The 21898-nt window shown below is 43.1% G+C and overlaps 1 protein-coding gene across 3 annotated transcripts in view; it reads left to right on the top strand.

Moving 5' to 3' along the window:
* Positions 1 to 21898, top strand: part of RYR3 (ryanodine receptor 3) — a 265417-nt gene that overhangs the window by 19390 nt on the left and 224129 nt on the right. For all 3 annotated transcript variants that reach the window (XM_088671165.1, XM_060273292.2, XM_088671174.1), the window contains exon 2: positions 20422 to 20541. In XM_088671165.1, the coding sequence (XP_088527291.1) occupies positions 20422 to 20541 (120 nt within the window). The remainder of the gene's footprint in view (positions 1 to 20421; positions 20542 to 21898) is intronic.

The raw sequence follows: 21898 nt of genomic DNA, 5'->3' as shown, positions 1-21898 counted from the left end.
TTAAAAGGTTCTTTAATTCCTCCTCGCTTTCTGCCTTCAAGGTTGTGTCATCTGCATATCTGAGGTTGTTGATATTTCTTCCGGCAATCTTAATTCCGGCTTGGGATTCATCTAGTCCGGCCTTTCGCATGATGAATTCTGCATATAAGTTAAATAAGCAGGGAGACAATATACAACCTTGTCGTACTCCTTTCCCAATTTTGAACCAATCAGTTGTTCCATATCCAGTTCTAACTGTAGCTTCTTGTCCCACATAGAGATTTCTCAGGAGACAGATGAGGTGATCAGGCACTCCCATTTCTTTAAGAACTTGCCAAAGTTTGCTGTGGTCGACACAGTCAAAGGCTTTTGCATAGTCAATGAAGCAGAAGTAGACGTTTTTCTGGAACTCTCTAGCTTTCTCCATAATCCAGCGCATGTTTGCTATTTGGTCTCTGGTTCCTCTGCCCCTTCGAAATCCAGCTTGCACTTCTGGGAGTTCTCGGTCCACATACTGCCTAAGCCTGCCTTGTAGAATTTTAAGCATAACCTTGCTAGCGTGTGAAATGAGCGCAATTGTGCGGTAGTTGGAGCATTCTTTGGCACTGCCCTTCTTTGGAATTGGGATGTAGACTGATCTTCTCCAATCCTCTGGCCATTGCTGAGTTTTCCAAACTTGCTGGCATATTGGGTGTAGCACCTTAACAGCACCATCTTTTAAAATTTTAAATAGTTCAGCTGGAATATCATCACTTCCACTGGCCTTGTTATTAGCAGTGCTTTCTAAGGCCCATTTGACTTCACTCTCCAAGATGTCTGGCTCAAGGTCAGCAACCACACTACCTGGGGTGTACGAGACCTCCATATCTTTCTGGTATAATTCCTCTGTGAATTCTTGCCACCTCTTCTTGATGTCTTCTGCTTCTGTTAGGTCCTTACCACTTTTGTCCTTGATTATGGTAATCTTTGTACGAAATGTTCCTTTCATATCTCCAATTTTCTTGAACAGATCTCTGGTTTTCCCCATTCTATTGTTTTCCTCTATTTCTTTGCATTGCTCATTTAAGAAGACCCTCTTGTCTCTCCTTGCTTGTTTTTTGGAAATCTGCATTCAGTTTCCTGTATCTTTCCCTATCTCCCTTGCATTTTGCTTGCCTCCTCTCCTCCGCTATTTGTAAGGCCTCGTTGGACAGCCATTTTGCTTTCTTGCATTTCCTTTTCCTTGGGATGGTTTTCGTTGCTGCCTCCTGTATAATGTTACGAGCCTCCATCCATAGTTCTTCAGGCACTCTGTCCACCAAATCTAAATCCTTAAACCTGTTCCTCACTTCCACTGTGTATTCATAAGGGATTTGATTCAGATTGTATCTTACTGGCCCAGTGGTTTTTCCTACTTTCTTCAGTTTAAGCTGGAATTTTGCTATAAGAAGCTGATGATCTGAGTTACAGTCAGCTCCAGGTCTTGTTTTTGCTGACTGTATAGAGCTTCTCCATCTTTGGCTGCAGAGAATATAATCAATCTGATTTCGATGCTGCCCATTTGGTGATATCCATGTGTAGAGTCGTCTCTTGTGTTGTTGGAAGAGAGTGTTTGTGATGACCAGCTTGTTCTCTTGACAGAACTCTATTAGCCTTTTCCCTGCTTCATTTTGAACTCCAAGGCCAAACTTGCCAGTTGTTCCTTTTATCTCTTGATTCCCTACTTTAGCATTCCAATCCCCTGTAATGAGAAGAACATCCTTCTTTGGTGTCATTTCTAGAAGGTGTTGTAAGTCTTCATAGAATTGGTCAATTTCACTTTCTTCGGCATCAGTAGTTGGTGCATAAACTTGGATTACTGTGATGTTAAAAGGTCTGCCTTGGATTCGTATCGAGATCATTCTGTCATTTTTGAGATTGCATCCCATTACAGCTTTTGCCACTCTTTTGTTGACTATGAGGGCCACTCCATTTCTACTACGGGATTCTTGCCCACAGTAGTAGATATGATAGTCACCCGAACTGAATTCGCCCATTCCCTTCCATTTTAGTTCACTGATGCCCAGGATGTCAATATTTATTCTTGTCATCTCATTTTTGACCACATCCAGCTTACCTCCATTCATGGTTCTTACATTCCAGGTTCCTATGCAATATTTTTCTTTACAGCATCGGACTTTCCTTTCGCTTCCAGGCATATCTGCAACTGAGCGTCCTTTCGGCTTTGGCCCAGCCGCTTCATCAGCTCTGAATCTACTTGTACTTGTCCTCCGCTCTTCCTCAGTAGCATGTTGGACGCCTTCCGACCTGAGGGGCTCATCTTCCAGCGTCATAACTTTTATATGCCTGTTGTCTTTATCCATGGAGTTTTCTTGGCAGGGATACTGGAGTGGCTTGCCAGTTCCTTCTCCAGGTGGATCACGTTTAGTCAAAACTCTCCACTATGACCTGTCCATCTTGGGTGGCCCTGCATGGCATAGCTCATAGCTTCTCTGAGTTATTCAAGCCCCTTCGCCACGACAAGGCATTGATCCATGAAGGGGTTAGTAGCCATACGAGATCAATAAAGGCTTTGTGCATGGAAAGTGCTTCCATGTGACCTAAAATGGAGACAGCCAATTTTTCGTTTTAGCAGCAGGTATTTGAACCACATGGGGGGGGGGGGGAATGCTGCTTAGGATACTTTTTAGCTGCCCAGAGGGGGAAATCAAGTGTGGCACTTTGGATCCCAGTCCTTGTGTCCATCTTCATAACAGCAATCTTGCATGGTGGACCTCCAGCTTATTCCATTGTATACTGAGGACTACTTCACAGGTTCCATGTTTGTATGTTGGTCTTTGAGGGTCTTTGAGGGTCTGCTTAAATGACACCACCAAAATGAAGACTGAAGGTTCAGTTGGGATCGGAGATGGGGTGGGAAGTGTTAGATATGCAAATAATAAAATAAAATCCATGATTATTATGGAACATAGATTTTGATCAACTGCAAAATATTTGTGGTGGGTTTTTCTTCTTCTTGAAGGTCACATCCTACCCCTTGTTACATCATGAAAATTCACACTGGTTTTATATTCTATCAGCCCTTTTCTCATCCTGCTTCCGCTGGCTGATCAATTATAATTGCTGATTTCTCTTACAATCCTAGTCATTTGAATAGGCCTTGAATTTGAAGAGCTATTGAAATCTTCCATACATCTGGGCTTTATTATATTATACTTCCATAATGAAGCTATTTTAACAACTTTTCTGAGTCATTGTAATGTTCTCTTCATATTGAAATGTGGTTATATTGCATGAAACAGATGCCTAGCACACCACTGCTAATTATGTCTGCTTGGAAGTAAATGTTGTTGTTTTAAAAGGTATCTTGTCTCAGAAGAGCCAGTGTGATGTAGTGGTTAGAGTGTTGAAGTAGGATTCAGGAGACCCAGATCCCAATCTGAACTTTCTCATAAAGCTCTCTAGATTATCTTGGACCAGTCATTGTATCAGTGAGGATACAGTGAGGATAAGCTGGGAGAGTGCCACATATACCACATTGAGTTTCTTGTTGTTCTTTAGTCGTTTAGTCGTGTCCGACTCTTCGTGACCCCATGGACCATAGCACACCAGGCACTCCTGTCTTCCACTGTCTCCCGCAGCTTGGTCAAACTCATGTTGTTAGCTTTGAGAACACTGTCCAACCCTCTCATCCTCTGCCGTCCCCTTCTCCTAGTGTCCTCCATCTGTCCCAACATCAGGGTCTTTTCCAGGGAGTCCTCTTCTCATGAAGTGGCCAGAGTATTGGAGCCTCAGCGTCAGGATCTGTCCTTCCAGTAAGCACTCAGGGCAGATTTCCTTCAGAATGGATAGGTTTGATCTTCTTGCAGTCCATGGGACTCTCAAGAGTCTTCTCCAGCACCATAATTCAAAAGCATCAATTCTTCAAAACAAATAATTTGAAGTAGGTATCTGAAGTATCATGGTCTCAATTTTTATTAAAGCCAAATAGATAAATCTTAGTTGGTAATAGTTAATGTAATAATCAATATTAAAAATGGCAAGGGAGAGGAAGAGTAAAAACGATATATAGGTTACCAGGACTGATCCTATCGTGAGACAGAGTGGGGCAGCTGGAGAGGCTGTCTGCATGGAACAGCTGTTCACTGCTATTTTTTTAAATAAAATATTTTTTACTTTTAAAAATTCTCAGCCAGAATTTTTTATTTCATTTAAGGTAAAAGGTATATCTTCCCTTCAAAAAGAAAATCAGCCAATGTGCTGTCCTTAGGTGCTTGGTAGCCAGCCTCCTTGGTTTCCTGCACTTCAATTAAAGCTCAGGGAAGACATCATATGGTAATTCCTGCCAATGGGTTTTTTTTTAATCAGGAAGCAAGAGCAACCAGGGAGGCTGCAAAGATATGGATAGAAAGAAAGAAACGCCCAGCACATCAGGTGGCTGAATGTGCAGTATGTAGTTTTCTAGCTTCTTTGCAAGAAACAGAAGCTTCTTTCACAGGAGAAGAAAACTTTTGCGAAATTTAGTAACTAGTTTTGTCACAGCACTAAGTCTTTGCCATACAATGAGCAGATGCCTAGTATTGGCATCAGTGAGTAAACACTGAGCAACAGGCTGGTTGCCAAAACTATTTACTGGCAGATGGTAAGAAGCTCTAAGTTGGCATCTAAGGAAACAGCTTATTGCAATCTCCTCATCACAGCCAATGATTGAAAATTAGAGGAGGAAATCCTTTGGGACTTTCCAGCAGTTACACATTGGCCTCTTGCCTAGAGCCTTTTTTATTTTATTTTACAGTAGTCATTCCAATGACGGTGGGTGTGTGTGTGTGTGTGTGTGTGTGTGTGTGTGTGAGAGAGAGAGAGAGAGAGAGAGAGAGAGAGAGAGAGAGAGAATATGGTCTTTAAAGGGAAAGATGGCACAATGTTCTGCTGAATTAAACCACTACTGTCGATGGGACCACAGAAGAGCTTCAGGTACAGGGCAGTCAAGTCTGGTGCATGAATCCCAACATCTTCCCATAAGAGTAGGCCTCATTCTGTTAGGCTGCAGTAGTATGGTAGTCTCACACACAAACACACAAAAAAGTTTTGCCCTGTCCCATCCTCTTGGAATTTGTTATCAGGCTTTGCTCCAAAAGCCCTTTTATAGAGAACACAGCAAGCTGCTTTACAATGGATCAGACCATTGGTTCATCTAGCTCAGTACTGTCTGCAGACAGTACTGAATGACAGCAACCTTCCAGACTGAATATTCCCAGTTCAAAGCAACTACTCTATTCTGAACTTAAAAATGGAAAGCGTAATGCTGGTGGTCAACAAAAGAGGTTTAAAGACTGTCTCAAGGCGAATCTTAAAAAAACACTGACAAGTGGGAAACACTGTCCTGCGAGCGCTCCAGTTGGAGAACAGCCTTTACCAAAGGTGTCATGGGCTTTGAAGAAACTCGATCTCAGGATGCAGGGGAGAAACGTGCTAAGAGGAAGGCACACTTGGAAAATCCACACCATGATCAACTCCTGTCTGGAAACCAATGTCCCCACTGTGGAAGGATGTGTGGATCCAGAATTGGCCTCCACAGTCACTTACGGACCCATAGTTAAAATCATGTTTATGGAAGACAATCTTACTCGGCTATGAGTGATAGCCAAAGAAGAAGAAGAATTCCCATTCCTACCTGGAGATGACAGGGATTGGACCTTTGACTTTCTGCTTACAAAACAGATGCTCTGCCCCAGAACTATGGCACTTCCATAGCATTACGTCATATGGACGTATAATTTATTACTGTGTGGAGCAGAGCTCTTCAGTTTGGGCGCCCATATTTTGGATGAATTGAAGCAGGAGGAACCTCCCTAAATCCACCATTGGGTACCAGCGTCAACCCAATGATCAAAACACATCTATTCAGAATGAAACTGAAATGCTGGGGGAGAGGTGTAACCATTTCCCCATTGTTTTATGTTTTGCTTATTTTTTATTCTTCAGCCCAAATGAAACATGTTTCAACTTGTGTGGGAGAGGCGCTCCTCTTTTGCTAGGAATCACAGGTAACCACTGGCAAAATAACCTAACCTGAAATCACTCTGAGCAGGAGGAAGAATTTAATTCATCCAGGTGGTGGCAAGTACCCACTGATACTGTTTCGGGCAGAAGAGAAGAGGTTCCAAAGGCTCCCATATACTGCAGCAGCAAATTGTTCATTTGTTTAAAACACCTATACCCTGCCTTTTAGCTCTGAAAGGTGTTCAAAGTGGCGAATAGCATGGTGTCCCTGTAGGACCGGAATCATTCAGCTGACACTTCCTGCCCTCATCCTTGGCGTTGTCCTTCAGCATTTGCCTACTGGTAACCTCTGAGGCCAAGAGAGTGGAGCAGAGGAGCCATGTTTTGTAGGCTACTAAGGTATTGACACATCAGAATTTTTGAGAATGGAGAGACAGCAGTTCTTATCTCTTTCTCTCTTTCTCACCTCTGGAGGGGAGCGGTGTGGTATCATAATAGTGTGATGTCATAATCCTGCCAGCCAGGTGCGCCCCCCCCCCCCCGGCACTGCAGTATTCAGGTAACTTTAAAGTAGTTTTTAATGAAAACTATAAAAGCTACAACTACAATTCTTTTTTCCATAGGGGAAAAATGTCCAAGTAACAGTTGACAGTATACTGAATTCTGAAAATTAGGAGCAATCTCCATTGTCTGGTTGTAGTTAGCTCCAATTTCCTGATTCAACATATTCCTTATAGTTCTTGTAATAGTAGGAAAACATTTAGAACAAAAATAGTTTTGACTTTTATATTCTCTTTGTACCCGAAATGACTGCAAATTACTGTAAACTTCTGAAGAAGTGTGCATGCACATGGAAGCTCATACCAATGACAAACTTAGTTGGTCTCTAAGGTGCTACTGGAAGGAATTTTTTTTATTTTGTTTCGACTGTAAGCTTGTAGCTAAGCAGAATTTATTAATCTGAGTCTCTTAAGTGCAACATTGCTGCTTTTAATAATTTGTATTTGTAGCCTTACACATATTTCCACTTCTTTGTATGGTCCAGATTCAGCATGCAGTTTTCATACTATGTTGTGTATATTTTGGAATGCATATTATCTCACTAATAGCCATTGTAGTGTTTCTTTTTAACCCAGGCCTATAATAACGAGAATCTGTTCACTTCTTTTGATGGCTCATGTGAAATAATTGTCAACGAAGTAGAGTTGGAATCATTTGTTATTCCGCTTAATACAGCCTTGCATTGGCTAACATGTATCCCAGCAACGCTGGCAATATAAATGAGGATGTAAGGAGGAACTACCCCCCCACTGCTTCTTGAATTTGCATAATATGTAGATTCTGTGCATAGAGTTAGAATATTTTACAACTCTATACCCAAGGATAAAAATCACACAATCCATTAGGATTTGGTGTTTGTTACACCATCAATAAACCACCCTCTCCTGTTAGACCATGATATGTCATGATGATCTATAAAAGCTTACCCATGTATGACCTGCCTTAGTCCCATCTTACAGGGAAAACATCATTTTATTTAAAAAATGGATGGTGCCACTATTACCGCAACCTCTTTAGGAAAGCACATACTTTTATGGATCCTGAAATCAAGTACATTTTTAAGGCAAGTGGTATTGAAATATCAGCTTCCCATAAATACCAGCTGAATATTTTTTTTAAAAAAATGTTTTATTCAAATGCTGTATTTCAGATTCAAGTACAATAAGGTTGGCTTAAAAAACAAAAACCCACATGAATAGTTTTTAATTCTTTTAAAAAAGACTCAAAAGTCTTATAGCAAAATCCATTTAATGAGACTTTCATTGAACTATCAATGCACCAGGAATTAGGTGCAATATAATGTTCTGTACCCAAAGTAAACGAAAACAGTCACATACCAATAAATCAGTAATTCCCCCTCTATGAGAAAGTCAAGAAGCCCCATCTATTTCTTCCACAGTCTACAAACATTTTGCCATGCATTAGGAAATCACTAACCTGCTAGAAAGCAGAATGAAAAGAATGGGGAGTTAGGGTAAATCCACATGCTATGTTAATTACATGGGTAGAACCATTTAAGTCCATCCACCTACTCCCATTCACACACAACCATATGCCTCCCTACATACGCACAGTTGTTTAAATCTCCCTTCTCCTTATCTCTCTCTCCCTTCTTCCTCCCTTCTCTTTCCCTCCTAATGAGCCAATTAGGCTTAGAAAATTAGCCACATTCACAGAAATAGAACTTTTTTTTAATACTCAGCTTAATTGCTACATGGACATGCACATGCAGTTCACGGAAAGGGAAGGGTTAAGCATCCCTACCTAGTGGCCACCTCTCCCCCCCAACCCCCCCCCTCATGCTGCAATTAGTCTTCAGGTGCTGTGTGAAGGCGTGGGATGATAATGGAAGTCAGGTTCAAAAGCCTATGGGCTGGAGATTCCCCATGCTTGGTTGAGTGGGTGTGGCACTACCATCTCAGTAGAAAGTGTTGGCAGGAATGGCAAATGCTTTATTATATCTTTCTACCGTACCAACATATTCGGCACCCTTTGTTGTCTCTTGTTTTTGACTGTATTTTTTAAGACACCAGAAAATGGGGGGGGGGTCTGCTTCTCTTTTTTATTTCCATCCTTTATTCCTTCCTACATATAAATTACACTACCTCATAGGAATCTATGAGAACATCCCAATGTACAGAGCTTGCCTTTGCATAAACCACATTAATTTAGAATATTGTGAACAGATATTGTAAATGAAAAAAAAATGACGCGTTCAGATCTGTTTCCTTTGTTCTGTAAGTGCCAGGGTTTGTTGGCAAGTCCCATTATTTTTCTAAGAATTATGGACTGCACTTTTATATGCTTTCTCATTGAACTTTGAATGTACACTCTTTGTTTATCTTAAATGTCATAAAGGGGGGAAAGGCCATTGAATATGAATGTAATATAGCTTATCCTGGACCAACAGCAATCCTGATCTAATAGTGCATGATCCCCCCCCCAAACTGTCATGAGCCCTACAGCACTGTCAGGATTGTTCTGGGGTGGCAGGCTCTGACAAAGGTGGAAGAAGCATTGTGGAGAGGGGTAGCTGAACTGGTGAAACTTGGGTTAGAGGAGCAGGGTAATCTCCCTTTTCTACTCTGATTTCAACCACTTTAGAAGGGGAGAGCAGAGATGCCTGCTCTTCCCTTCAATATTCTTCTGGAGTTGGAAGCCTGTGTGGTGACTGAGGAAGACATTGATCAAGCGGGGGGGGGGGGGGGGCTGAACAGGAGGCTGCAGTACCTAAACAGGAACCTGAGCAGGAGGCACCACCTTCACAGATGGGAGCAAACTCACCTGCCTTAAAGTAGTGTGTGCTTACAATCCCAGTATTTCCACAAGCCGGAAGAGTCTGTGAGTGAACATGTCACACCTCAACTTTTAAGGCTTGGCAAGAGGGGTAGGGAAACTTGTTGGGACATCTTTGTTGCTTCCTTCCAGTTCTGAACTTCTTGCCCAACTCCTGAATCATCATGACTCCTGAGCACTGGGTCTGCTGCTGAGCCTGTACCTGGCTAAGTGTGTGTGTGTTGGGTAGGAGTCAGGACAATAAGATAAATTTCCATAGTATTTGATACAGTTAATTGTAAAATGATCTATTTGTATAACATACAAGTGCAAGAATTACAAACATATATGCAAACCTAAAGGCAATAAAATTTGGATTGAGGATCATCTGTTATATTGCTGGTATCACTGTATGTCCCAAGGAGATAAAAAAAAATCTATTGTCAAATTACTATTATGCAGTGAAACATGGACATGAGATTGCTCAGTGAACCTTTCATAGCAGAAAGAAGTTCAGATGGTGAGAAAGAGATTGAAGGATGTTAAACAAAACTAGATAATGCACAGAACATTGTCTACCTCAGCCGGTGCAAAATCTGAAGCGAAGAGAAGTTGGCCTTTCCGACAGTGTTGTGGAAGACATTCCAGGGATGGGAAACCTGTCACCCTCCAGATATTGATGGACTCCAACTCCCATAATCCCTGACCATTGGCCTTGCTGGCTCAGGATGATGGAAGTTGGAGTCCAAAACCATTTGGAGACCCACAAGTTGTCCATTGCTGCTCTAGTCCAGCGTTTCCCAACTTGGTACTCTGTTTTGGACTACAGTTGCCACCAGCTCCATCCAGCATGTCCTAGGTGCAGGGATGATGGGAGTAAGTCCAAAACGTTTGATGGGCACCAGGTTTGGGAATTCTCCTCTGATCAGTACTACTCCATATAGACCAAGGAGAAGGTGTTCCTTCATATACCACTGCCATTATAATGGGAACATTTGTGGGGAACAAATAGAGGTTGAACTTTGGCCTTCAACATGCTGCTATCGAATAAGTTTATTTTTCAGTGTAACTGGGAAAGGGAGTTGGAGGACCCTGAGCTACTACTCCCCTTTTATCTGGCAAAGTTCTCCCCAGCCAAGGTGTGAGACTAATTTAGAGGGTTGATAATGGTTGTCTCGAAATCAGAGGGGGGCTTTAGAAGCCCTAAGATCATTCTCTGAGATGAAAGGACAAGCTATTTCACAACAAGGAATTTGGCAGAATACTGAGAGGGTAAGTGCTGAGGAAGACGGCTGTGTTAAGAATTGAAATGTCTTTCATTGAAGAGAACAGATACCTCATGCCCTTTAAAATACTGCAAGTGAAGCAATGTATTCAAGTCTTGTGCCTATAGTCATGTACAGATCATCTGCCATGTGCCATGCTAATGCAGCTGTCAAATTCGGTCAGCCCTCTCTGTTCATTAATAATGGTGTCCTGTTCCCACCCCCACCCCCATATAATTTTCTATAACAGTAACTACCTGTGAAAGATTGTTATGGTGTGAACAGTGAGCAGGCAAGTACAATGGCCAAATGTCAGCAGAGCCTTTCGTAAGCAATTGCTTATTTGTAGTTGCTGACCGGAGGATCTCTCCTTATGAAAGATTATTATGATGCCTACAGTAGAAGCTTTGCCTGGATAATTCAAATCACTTTGTAAAACTCAGCCCAATCACCTGACTGTTTCTTTTGTCTCCCTATCCCACAGCAGACCCCCTGCCCAGGGTAGCCAGATGAGGAGAGAGAGAGAGAGAGAGAGAGAGAGAGAGAGAGAGAGAGAGAGAGAGAGAGAGAGAGAGAGAGAGAAGAGGACAGGGTCCTGTGCCTTTAATAGATGTAGCTGTGCAGAAGACAGAATTACTGTAGACTTTTCTCTTTCTATATTCCAAATCTCCCCATTCTACACTGCCTTTGTTTGAATTTGGACACCTTATTCCTCCCCCAAGAATTTCTTCCACTTCCCAAACTCCCTGGAATATACATTTACCGTAATTCACAAGCCCTACCAACGCACAGCTCTATATCAGACATGGACCTTCAGACCTCCCTGTCTGGCCCTGGGGGCTCTTCTCAGTCACACCTCTTCCCAGTCCACACATGCTTTCCCCAGGCTTTGCCCCTCAACAGCCCTGCTCCACCCCCTACTTGGTTGTGTCCTTGAACTATGAGAATGCCTCTTGCATGGCTGGAAAGAGGATGGAGGGGTGTGTGGGTGTGTGTACGTGCATGCAGATACCGGTATGTAGAAACCTCTGACTTCTATTGTACTCCAGCTACTTTGGCCTCTGCCCTACTGGTATGTGGTCTTTGTAAGGCTGAGGTCCTCTTCTAGGAGGTATACCTAAGACCTTGTTTGAGAGCTTTCCTAAAACGTTTGTGCCAGACCTTTGTCTTTACAAGCCTGTACTTTATGGTTCACTGCCCACTCCCCTCTCCTTTCATTTATCATTCTGCTTCTGTGTAGGAGGGGCTCTGCCTCTTCTTAACCTCCTCTAGGGCTGGGGGAACAGGGCAGCTGGTTTTTGAAGGATGGGTAGTGGTGACCTTTCATGCTAGCCACTTCTGGCATGGATCCAGCATGAAAACAGGGTTGAGAAGGGGACTTGAGGAAGTGTTGGGATGGAGGGAAGGGGGATGAGTTAGGACATTGAGGGGAGGAATTAATGGGCACTGGTGGGAAAACAGGAGCCCATGGAGGTAGAAAAACAAAGAAGTTACCTTTCTCCCTTTCCTCTTCTTCCTTCCCCTCCTGTAATTTTTTTTGAGGTTGTTGCTTGTCTTCTGTACATATAGATATAATTGGTGTTTTCGGGAAAGGTACTTAATTGCACCATTGAATTTGCCTGACCATGATTGTGATATGAATAATGTGATTCAGCTTGCTGTTATTTTCAGAATCCAAACTAATCTCAACCCCCCCTTTTTTTTTTTAAAAAAAAGGATTTATTTTTGTTTTTTAAGCTCTTGTTGATGAAAGCTTGAAAATCTGTAGTCTTTATGTCTGCTGCAATCCAGAAGAGCCTAGAGATCTACCATCTGCATTGCACCTACCTGGGGCTCCAAATCTTTGCTGCTAATATTTTTTATATCCCCAATCATTCCTCTGTACTGTAAATTTCTGGAAAGAATATAGTTTTGTTTTTCTTATGAATTATACAAATCATTTTAATGTTTTGTATTTATTATACAAAAACAGTTTCAGGGATAGTCTTTACATCATTTTGCATGCACTTGGATGAATTGTGTGCCACAGCCGGTATGTGGAGGATAACTCCAGTCCTTGCCCTTGCAGAGAGAGACCCCAGCATTTTCTGGCAGTGATAATTAGAGTCACAAATTGCCAGAAGCTGGGGACTTCAAAAATTGAAGTGGACACAAACTTAGCATTTTGGCACATTTTGCCTGCACTTAGAAAAGCCAACTAATCTCAAATGAAGAAGAAATAATTGATCTAAAAGGTTCATCATACAGAAATCACTGTGTGTATGTGTGTGTGTGCCCTACTCTTAAAAAAAGGTTTTTTTTTTACTTGAAATTGTTTTGTAGAAATTAAATTACTTAAAGGTTTAAGAGCTGCATTAGGGGAACATAAAACAATCTTCATTTTTTGAAGGATAGATTTTGCCATTCATAAAGACGTCAGAAAGTACTTTGATGTGAATTTATATTAAATGGTGAAAGATGGAACTGTACAGACAGGTGTAATGGTGGGGCTAATATGAATCTAGCAGCATTGGTACAGTCTTTTTTGGAGGTCACTTGTAGTCAAGTAAGATTGTCCTTTCCCTTCCTCCCCCACAACAACCACTCTGTGAGGTGAGTGAGGCTGAAAGACTTCAGAGAAGTGTGACTAGCCTAAGGTCACCCAGCAGCTGCATATTGCCCGCCCAATTGCCACAGCGACAGCCAATCAACACCAGCCCTTGCTGCAGCCACCAATCACACGCCCAATCTCCGCTGACAATCTCCGGCTCGTGGCGGCAACAAATCCAATGTCCCCGCTATGCACTATCCGCATATAAGATGCCCCCCCAATTTTTAACATAACTTCTTCATAAAAAAGCCTCGTGTTATACACAGAAAAGTATGGTATATAAAAGAATACAGCCTCCCTTCCTTTAACCTTGTGCAGTTAAAAGTGAGCACTATACCACCCCTACTCCACCCGGGGGGGGGAGGGGAAGCAGAAGGTACTGATCCTGGCCCCTTCAAAGCCGGCGGTGTCTCTATCTCTCGTGTGTATGACTGAGAATTACCCTGTGTATGACTGAGAATTACCCTTGAGAGCAGCAAGTGGCAAATAAGATTCAGCTAGAATGGACCATTGATCGGACTAAGCATAAGGCAACTTCCCAAGATTAAGAGTATCTGTTGGCTGTGACTCCCAATTGTTGAAAATCACAGGTAGGGAGAGTCCCATTGTGCTTAGGCTTGTGGGATTCCCTAGGCTAGATGGAGCATTGGCCTGATCAGGGCCGTCTTAAGCATACTTATCCGGCGCCGTGGTGCAAAGATCCCCCAGTGCCCCACCCACCCCCATTTCCCAGAGTTTATGACCTTTTCCCAACCCTCTGCGGGGATCGCTCTCCTCCCGCGGGGGTTTGGGAAGGAAGCTGCATGCCCGCCAGTCATATAGTTGGCGGGGCGCAGCTTCCATCCTAAGCCTCTTCAGGGATCGCTCTCCTCCTGTGGAAGCTTGGCAGGCAAGCTGCACGCCCACCAACCAGATGGTGGGCATACAGGAGGGAAAGGGGAGGCTGCCGGCAAAGCCATGCAGCTTCCCCCACTCACTGGGGTGCCCCTGAGAGGCTGGCGCCCTGGCGCAATGCACCAGTAAGCCCAATAGGAAAGACGGCTCTGGGCCTGATGCAGCAGACTCTTCTAATGTTATTTTAAGGTCACCATGGGGGGAGGCTAGTATTCAGGGCCTAATTTCAGAAACTCTCGGTGTACATCAGACCACAGTTTACAGAAAGAAAGTGGGTTCCCACAGGTAAACAGGCTGAACAAAGTTGAAACTATTCTGGTACAATAAGTGGAGTGCTTTGACACTGCTGTCCCAGCTGCGGAAAATATATTGGCCAATTGGTAGCTGGTCATGCATAAGCCAAAAGCTCCAAAAAGGGCTCGGAGTGTTTCGGCAATGTACTCTTGGTTCATTCATCACAATTCCTTTGTTAGGCAAAAACTCTAGAAGTGTTAGGTAATGTCAAGGACATGGGTAGTTTTCTTTAGCATTTCAGGATACATGGGAACAATGTTTATATACATTACATACATTTTGAATTACATGTTTATCTCTGTGAACTTTGTGGTTAAATAGCTTTTTAGCTACATTATGTTTATCTAGATTTTATTATTTTGCTGTTATTAAGAGTCCATAGCTCGGTGGTAGAGCCAAGTTCAGTCCTTGGCATCTCCTGTTAAATAGAACCGGATGCTGATAAAATATTACATAAGCTTGTTGGTCCATGGGGTCACGAAGAGTCGGACACGACTAAACGACTAAACAACAACAACAAGCTTGTTTTTAATGTTTGCTTTTATCAGTGTTTTTAATGAATAATTTAGGCTGCTCTTTCTAAACTGCTTAGAGGTTTTCCGTCAAGCAAACAGTATATACATTATGTTAAGTTAAAAACAAACAAACAGTAGGTTCTGGAAAGACCCCTGTCCAAGACCCTGGAGAACTTCTGCAAGTCAGAGGAGATGATATTAGATAGATGGAAAACAGCATAAGGCTGTCTGTGTATATTTATTCAGTTATAGCTATACCTATGTATAAATGAGTAGGTGTGCTCCATGCAGAAAACAGGAATTTTTTGACATAGCAAAGACTATCTATGGCAGAAAATAACAAGGAATACCACAAAACCTCTTTCCCTAGGCATACAATAATCTGCTTAAACCAGGTTATACATAACCTCCCCCCAAAAGGAATCAAGCGCTTTTTGAGAGCTGAAAGATACCCTTAAATTGCCAGTGCTGCCTGCCCATAAAAAAAAAAAAAGAAATCCTTAGGTAGGTTTCAAATTCTGCTTTATTCCCCTTCTTTTTTTCCAAGCAGCGTGTGCTTTGATTACTGGCACCCAGCTGACAAAATCATTTAAATACTATATTTATCACACTTTGGGGAAATTATAAAAGGGACACATTTTAATTAGAATATATGCATTGGAAATATATCACTAGAGTGTTTGCAGCTTTGAAGATTAGGATAACACACGTAAAAAAATTAAAGGATTCAGTCCTGCGTTAGAACAAATTTTTACCACTTTAGATATTGCTTAGTATTTAGATTCCTCTGTGGAAAGTGAATTGGATGTTTTGAATAAAAACATCAATAATACTCGTGGAGACCCTGCTAAAGAGAAGTTAAATGAGCTGGTGAATGTTCAGTTACTGGCAATTCCTGGTTTTATCTTAACTTACCATACCAAATACCAGTGTACTGTTTCATTGCAAAAGAGTAAGGCTTCTTCAAAGATTATGAGAAGGAGCCCACCATCATATCTGAAGTAGCTGCATATTGTTGCCAAAGGAGCACATCCTTCTTCCATCTTGAAAACTTCCAAAAGTACCATACCCCAAAAGTCTCCACTTTGGGAAGTGAGCTAGGCCAGGTCTGGTCACAAAGCGCAGAACAAAAAGCGAAGAACAGCAAGGTGTCATGATTCAGGACTCTGATTTCTCAGGAGAAGAGAAGACAACATGTATAAAATATCAGACTAGGAGGAGGATTTGTCCTCAGAGCCAGTCTATGATGCTCCTGTTTCCTCGGGAGTCTCAGCACCAGTAGCCCGTAATGCCAGTGACTTTCTAGCCTGAAGAGGTTGCATTGCATTCCTCAGTTTCACAAGACCCTGCACAGTGGCCCAACCATCAGCTTCATCAATCCACCAGAGTCAATGACTAATAAAGCAGGCTGGGCCTCTTTGAGCTTTGAAGCTCCAGTCATCTAGAATAAGTCTAGCTGCTCCCTGGAAGCTGTAGTCCCATTTAAGGTTCAGTCTGGGTTTACATAGTGGTTGAAAGAACATTCAAGCCTGCCTTGTCATAACGTCCAGCCCAGGCATCTCTTGGAGCTACCCAGGGTGCTGTCCACCTTGCTGGTTTACCCTTTGGAATTTGACCTCTGCTTTACTAATCTGGAACTTATCCTCTGCTTTTTTCTGACCCTGCATTAATTGGAACCTGACCTTAGCTTGACCTGACAATGCATCCTGAGCTAATATTAGTACCATAGTCATGTGATCTGTTGTCCCTAGAACCTTGCCCCCTAGCTGGACCCAGTGCTCAAGACAGAATGCAAACCTGCATTGGTTGTCCTCTAGTCTACATTGACCCAAGTGAGTGGTTCCTTCCTGCTCTCTAGTCAACAGACTTGAGACCTTTGTATACACACACAGCTCCTCCATCCAGTTCCAATCTGACCAAAGCCTCACAACACACCCATTGGTTGGTTTGCAAGAGCCCAAAGAAGAAAGCCATTGTTCTGAAAAAGTTTAATACCCATATATATAAAAAAGGAGGAAAATCCAGTCACATGCACCCCACATCTTTATTAACTGAGCTGAGGATAACTTCCTTTTGTGGGCTCTCCTGGGACCACCCATTTTATAAGCTTTTTCTACAGCAAACCTATTGACGCTCTAGCATGCTAAAATTTCCCTCAATCTTCATGTGGCCTGAATGTTGTTAGTTTTGCAGGTGGACCTTCTGGCTTCCTTAGCTTTAGATGAAAGACTGGCAAGATTCTTCCTCTTTTCTTGATTTGATTCCAAATTTCTGCTGCAGTCTCCCTTATTTCCATCACTTCTTCAGAAGCCCAAGACTATTTTTCACGGCCATGCTACCCACCACAGAAACCCTCATATTTCTCCCTCTTTCTGGAAAACCTAATAGTTGATCATTTAATTGCTATTTTGTCATACTTCTCTCAATGAAAGCCCTGTTTTACTTGTGCAGCTCCCAACACACTTTAGAACTCTGATTTTCTCAGAGAATGACAATGGGGTGGAACTAGCACACTCATTCCCACACCCCACCTGACTTGAAGAGGGAGGGCTAGTGTCTCCCATTCCTTCAATCATTGTTAAAGAACATTCAAAGCCATTGGGAAGATCCATGTACTTTTGGGAAGATAGTGCTCCCCCCCCACTAGTTTTAGAAGCTTGTGTGGTAGTTGAACTATTACTACCCAATCAGACGTGTGTGTGTGTGTGTGTGTGTAATGAAATGAAATGAAATGGTGGAAACAGTTTTAGTACAGGTGCTGAGAGAGAACAAATATGTGAGAACAGAACACTGGTAAATGATGGTGGTTGTGGTGGTGGTGGTGGTGATGATGATGATGATGATGATTTATTATTTATACCCTGCCCATCTGGCTGGGTTTCCCCACTCTGGGCGGCTCCCAACAGAATATTAAAAACTTCAAACATTAAAAACTTCCCTAAACAGTGCTGCCTTCAGATGTCTTCTAAAAGTCAGATAATTGCAAAAAAAAGATAAAACCCACACAAGAGGATTTGATAACATGCAGAACCTGAAGAAATAACATCTAATTTATGTTAAGAGCGACTGTAATTGGTTTTCTTTTCCTCTACTTGCAAAACCTATTTGAGAGTGTCTTAAGTAAGGAAACGTATGCCAGCTACATTAGAAAGATCTGTTCTGATACACTGCTCTGCTCTGCTTTCCAACATTAGATTTGGCTATCACCATGATGTCACAAGCTGCGAGTCTGTGGCTCACACCACCATAACAGCTAGGGTAAACAGGAACGAATTTTTAACTGCAAAAAGGTGGGTGGTGGGTAGGAAGGAGCTATTTAAGAAAGAGTGCTAGATTATTGACAATCTGTAAAATGTACAAAATATATATCAGGAGTGAGGGAGCTTTTCCAACCTGACGGTTGCACTTCCTTCTGGACAAGTTTCTGATGCCCACATGCCAGTGGGAGGTGGAACCAGAGGCAGACATGAGCAGAGCAATGTAAATCAGTTTTACCTTTGTACCATACTTTGTACTTTTACACATACTCAGTCACACGCCGTTTCCTGTCATCCATTCCGGGAAGCAACACTAGCTATGATGGCTATGCTCTATCTTTGCTGTTGGAGGCAATATGGCTCCAAATATCACATGATGGGAACAACAAGTGAAGAGTGTCCTGCTTGTGGGCTCTCCATATGCATCTGGTTATCTACTGTATGAACAAGATGCTGGACTGGATTGGCCTTTCCTCTAATCCAGCAAGACTGTTCTTAAGGTTTTTATTTAGGAATGTATACAGACTTGGTGCCATGTAAACATTGGGCTAGCTGTGATGGTATTTGCACATTGTACATATAAAGACGGGACACGGGTGCCACTGTGGGTTAAACCACAGAGCCTAGGGCTTGCCGATCAGAAGGTTGGCGGTTCGAATCCCCACGATGGGGTGAGCTCCCATTGCTCAGTCCCTGCTCCTGCCAACCAGTTTGAAAGCATGTCAAAGTGCAGGTAGATAAATAGGTACTGCTGCAGCGGGAAGGTAAACAGCGTTTTCGTGTGCTGCTCTGGTTCACCAGAAGCGGCTTTGGCATGCTGGCCACATGACCTGGAAGCTGTACGCCGGCTCCCTCGGGCAATAACGTGAGATGAGCACCGCAACCCCAGAGTCAGTCACGACTGGACCTAATGGTCAGGGGCCCCTTTACCTTTACCTTTACATATAAAGACAACACTAGCCATGTCCCTTGACTGATATAAGAAATGTCAACTTACTACACTTGATTAACAAACAATCCCAATAGACTTTTAGCTTGATTCTTCTTGGCTTTACTGGGAAGACCTGGATTGGGGATTTTGAAATAATAAAAGTAATGAAAGTACTATGATAAGGTTCCCCATGTCCAATTGTCATGAGCCCTGCAATGCTATTGGGCTTGGACTTGGGTTGGCAGACCCTGATAGATGAGGAGGAAGAAATTGGGGTGGTGGGCTTAAGGGTGGGAACTGGGATTGGAGAAGGGGGCTCTCTCTGTTGTGGCTCGATTTTAGCTAGTTTGGAAGATAGAGTTGGGATGCCGGCTCCTCCTCTTCCTGACCTCCTGGCAGCGCAGAGAGTCTCAGTGGCAGCTGGGGAGGGCAACCCAAGTGGCAAGGAGCTTGGACAGTATATTTTTCCAGCGGCAGCAAATTATGGTTTGCTAAAAATGGAAAGTGTGGGAGGGTTCAGGGGAAGCGAGATTCTAAGCCATGGTTTGAGGCAACTCTGGAGAGGAAACATGTGAAGGGGTTCATTAATCTAAACCAGGCATCCCCAAACTGCGGCCCTCCAGATGTTTTGGCCTACAACTCCCATGATCCCTAGCTAACAGGACCAGTGGTCAGGGATGATGGGAGTTGTAGTCCAAAACATCTGGAGGGCCGAAGTTTGGGGATGCCTGATCTAAACTTACCCTTCGTTGTATGAGTGGAGCTGAAGACAGGGGAACCAGAGCCAAAAGAGGGTGAAGCCACCCATATCTCTCTCTCCCCCCCCTCTCTCTCTCCCCCCACCCCCTTTTCTTCTTCCCAGGAGTGGACAGTGCAGGGCGTGGTGCCATGGCACTGCCCTCTCAACTGTGATATTGCTATTGCTTATGCAGGTGCTAACACTCTGTCAAAGCCCACCCAATGCCCCCGCTGGGGCACCCATAGAGCCTTGACCTCGCTGCTGCCCTGTCCCATCCCAGTAGGTGGCAGTGATGCCACTGTTGGGGAGGATGGTGGCACCACATCGCCCCTCTTCTCCTGCTCTCTCTTTTTCCTCCTCTGCCAGCTGGCAGCCAGGGGAGAGATGGGTTACTATTGCCAGTGGTCCGAACTGGTCACTTGCAGAAAGTTTTTGAAATTCAGCCACATAAGAATACACCCCTAGGGGCTGCTGCTTGCCCACCCCTGTTCTAATCTTCTGAATGAAAAATGCATGCATGTTACCATTTTTAAACAAACGCGTTTTTCTGAGACCCGCAGAAATGTAGCCAATCTATCACTGAGCTAAACCTTGCAGGTATTTGGTCTTTTCTCACATGGCTCTCGTGTTCCCTGACAGGATGATGAAGTAGTGCTTCAGTGCGTTGCCAACATCCACAAAGAGCAGCGCAAGTTCTGCCTGGCAGCTGAGGGGCTCGGAAACCGCTTGTGCTTTTTGGAACCAACTTCAGAAGCAAAAGTAAGGCTCCCTTCTGCAAGGGTGTTGTTGTTGTTGTTGTTGTTGTTGTTTTTTAAGTTAGTGTAATTGATGGTCATTAATTTACAAATGCTATTAAGAAATTTAATTGTGCTTCCTATAATAGATGATATACTGTATATAGAATTCAAAATTTGCTAATTCACCAAGTTTTGCTGAATCGTATATATTCTCAAGTCAAGGCGTTTGCTGCCAACCACTTTGCAATTCAAGGTTTGAAACTCTGCTTGTTGGGCTGCGTGGCCCACCTGAGTGTGGAACAGTGGGGAGCTCAGACTGAGTCTAGTCAGTGAGTACAGTTTTATTCACTATTTTGAAGCTGATAGCAACTGATGGGAAAATAATATCACAACATTTCTGTGAGTCATGTGTTTATTGTCCCCATTTTACAGATTGGGAATTGGAGGTGGGAGATGGCGGCTTATCTGACTCAACTTTCTGAATAGGAACATTCAGAACATTATGTCCATTCCCCAGGTCAGGCTGGTCAGAGCTCAGAACCGGGCTGCTGCTTGAGCAAGGGAGCAGCTGCGATTGGGAGGCTATATAGGAGCTTGAGATTCCACTTGTTCCTGGCTTTCAGCCAGCCTCTTACATAGGCAGGTGCTTCTACATGTTTCCCCTTTCTCTCAAATAGCCTCAAGTGCAGCTAGATAGACATTTGACCGCAGTCTTGAACCTCCTGCTTGGCTGGCTGTCTCCCCTGCCCCTGTGACTAAAGAAGGGTCTGAGAGCTGACTAGGAAGCCAGGCAGCTGTTGTGGGGTGTGGGGAATCTCAGGTTTGATACACACACAGTGGAAGTTGCTCCCACTACCAATCACCATAAAGCTGACATTTATGCAATTGATGGATTTAAAGTTTGCATGCCCCGATCTTCTATGACACAAGTGTATGCATTCTTTGTGTGGGAGTGGGAGTTTATGATATCCTGGTCTGTGCACATGTGGCAGTTCCAGACACTTTAGGCATATTCAAAATCTAGTAATAGCAATAATTGTATATAGCCCTTCATCCGTAGATCTCAGGGGGGATCACAATCTAAAAATACAAGATAAAAAACACAAAACACATAATAAAAATAAGACCCCAAACAAACCAATAACTCCCCTCCCCCTACTTAAAGTTCCTGTAGTACACAGCACCCCTTCTGTAAAACAATAAATAAATAAAACCAACTTTTCCACCAGTAAACATGACTTGCTCTGTCAACTTAGCTACAAATAGTAGGTCACTGTCTAGTTTTGGTACAAACAGTGCTTTTACAGTTTTACCCAAGCTTTCCAAATGAACTTGGCCCTCAGCCTGAATTTGCTGTTTCATGCTGCCAGCTAGAGATA

This window comes from Zootoca vivipara, chromosome 1 (genome assembly GCF_965207765.1).
Source record: "Zootoca vivipara chromosome 1, rZooViv2.hap1.1, whole genome shotgun sequence".
In the NCBI taxonomy this organism is placed as follows: domain Eukaryota; kingdom Metazoa; phylum Chordata; class Lepidosauria; order Squamata; family Lacertidae; genus Zootoca; species Zootoca vivipara.
The sequence above is the reverse complement of the archived record's forward strand: the minus strand, read 5'-3'. Positions and strand labels throughout refer to the sequence as shown.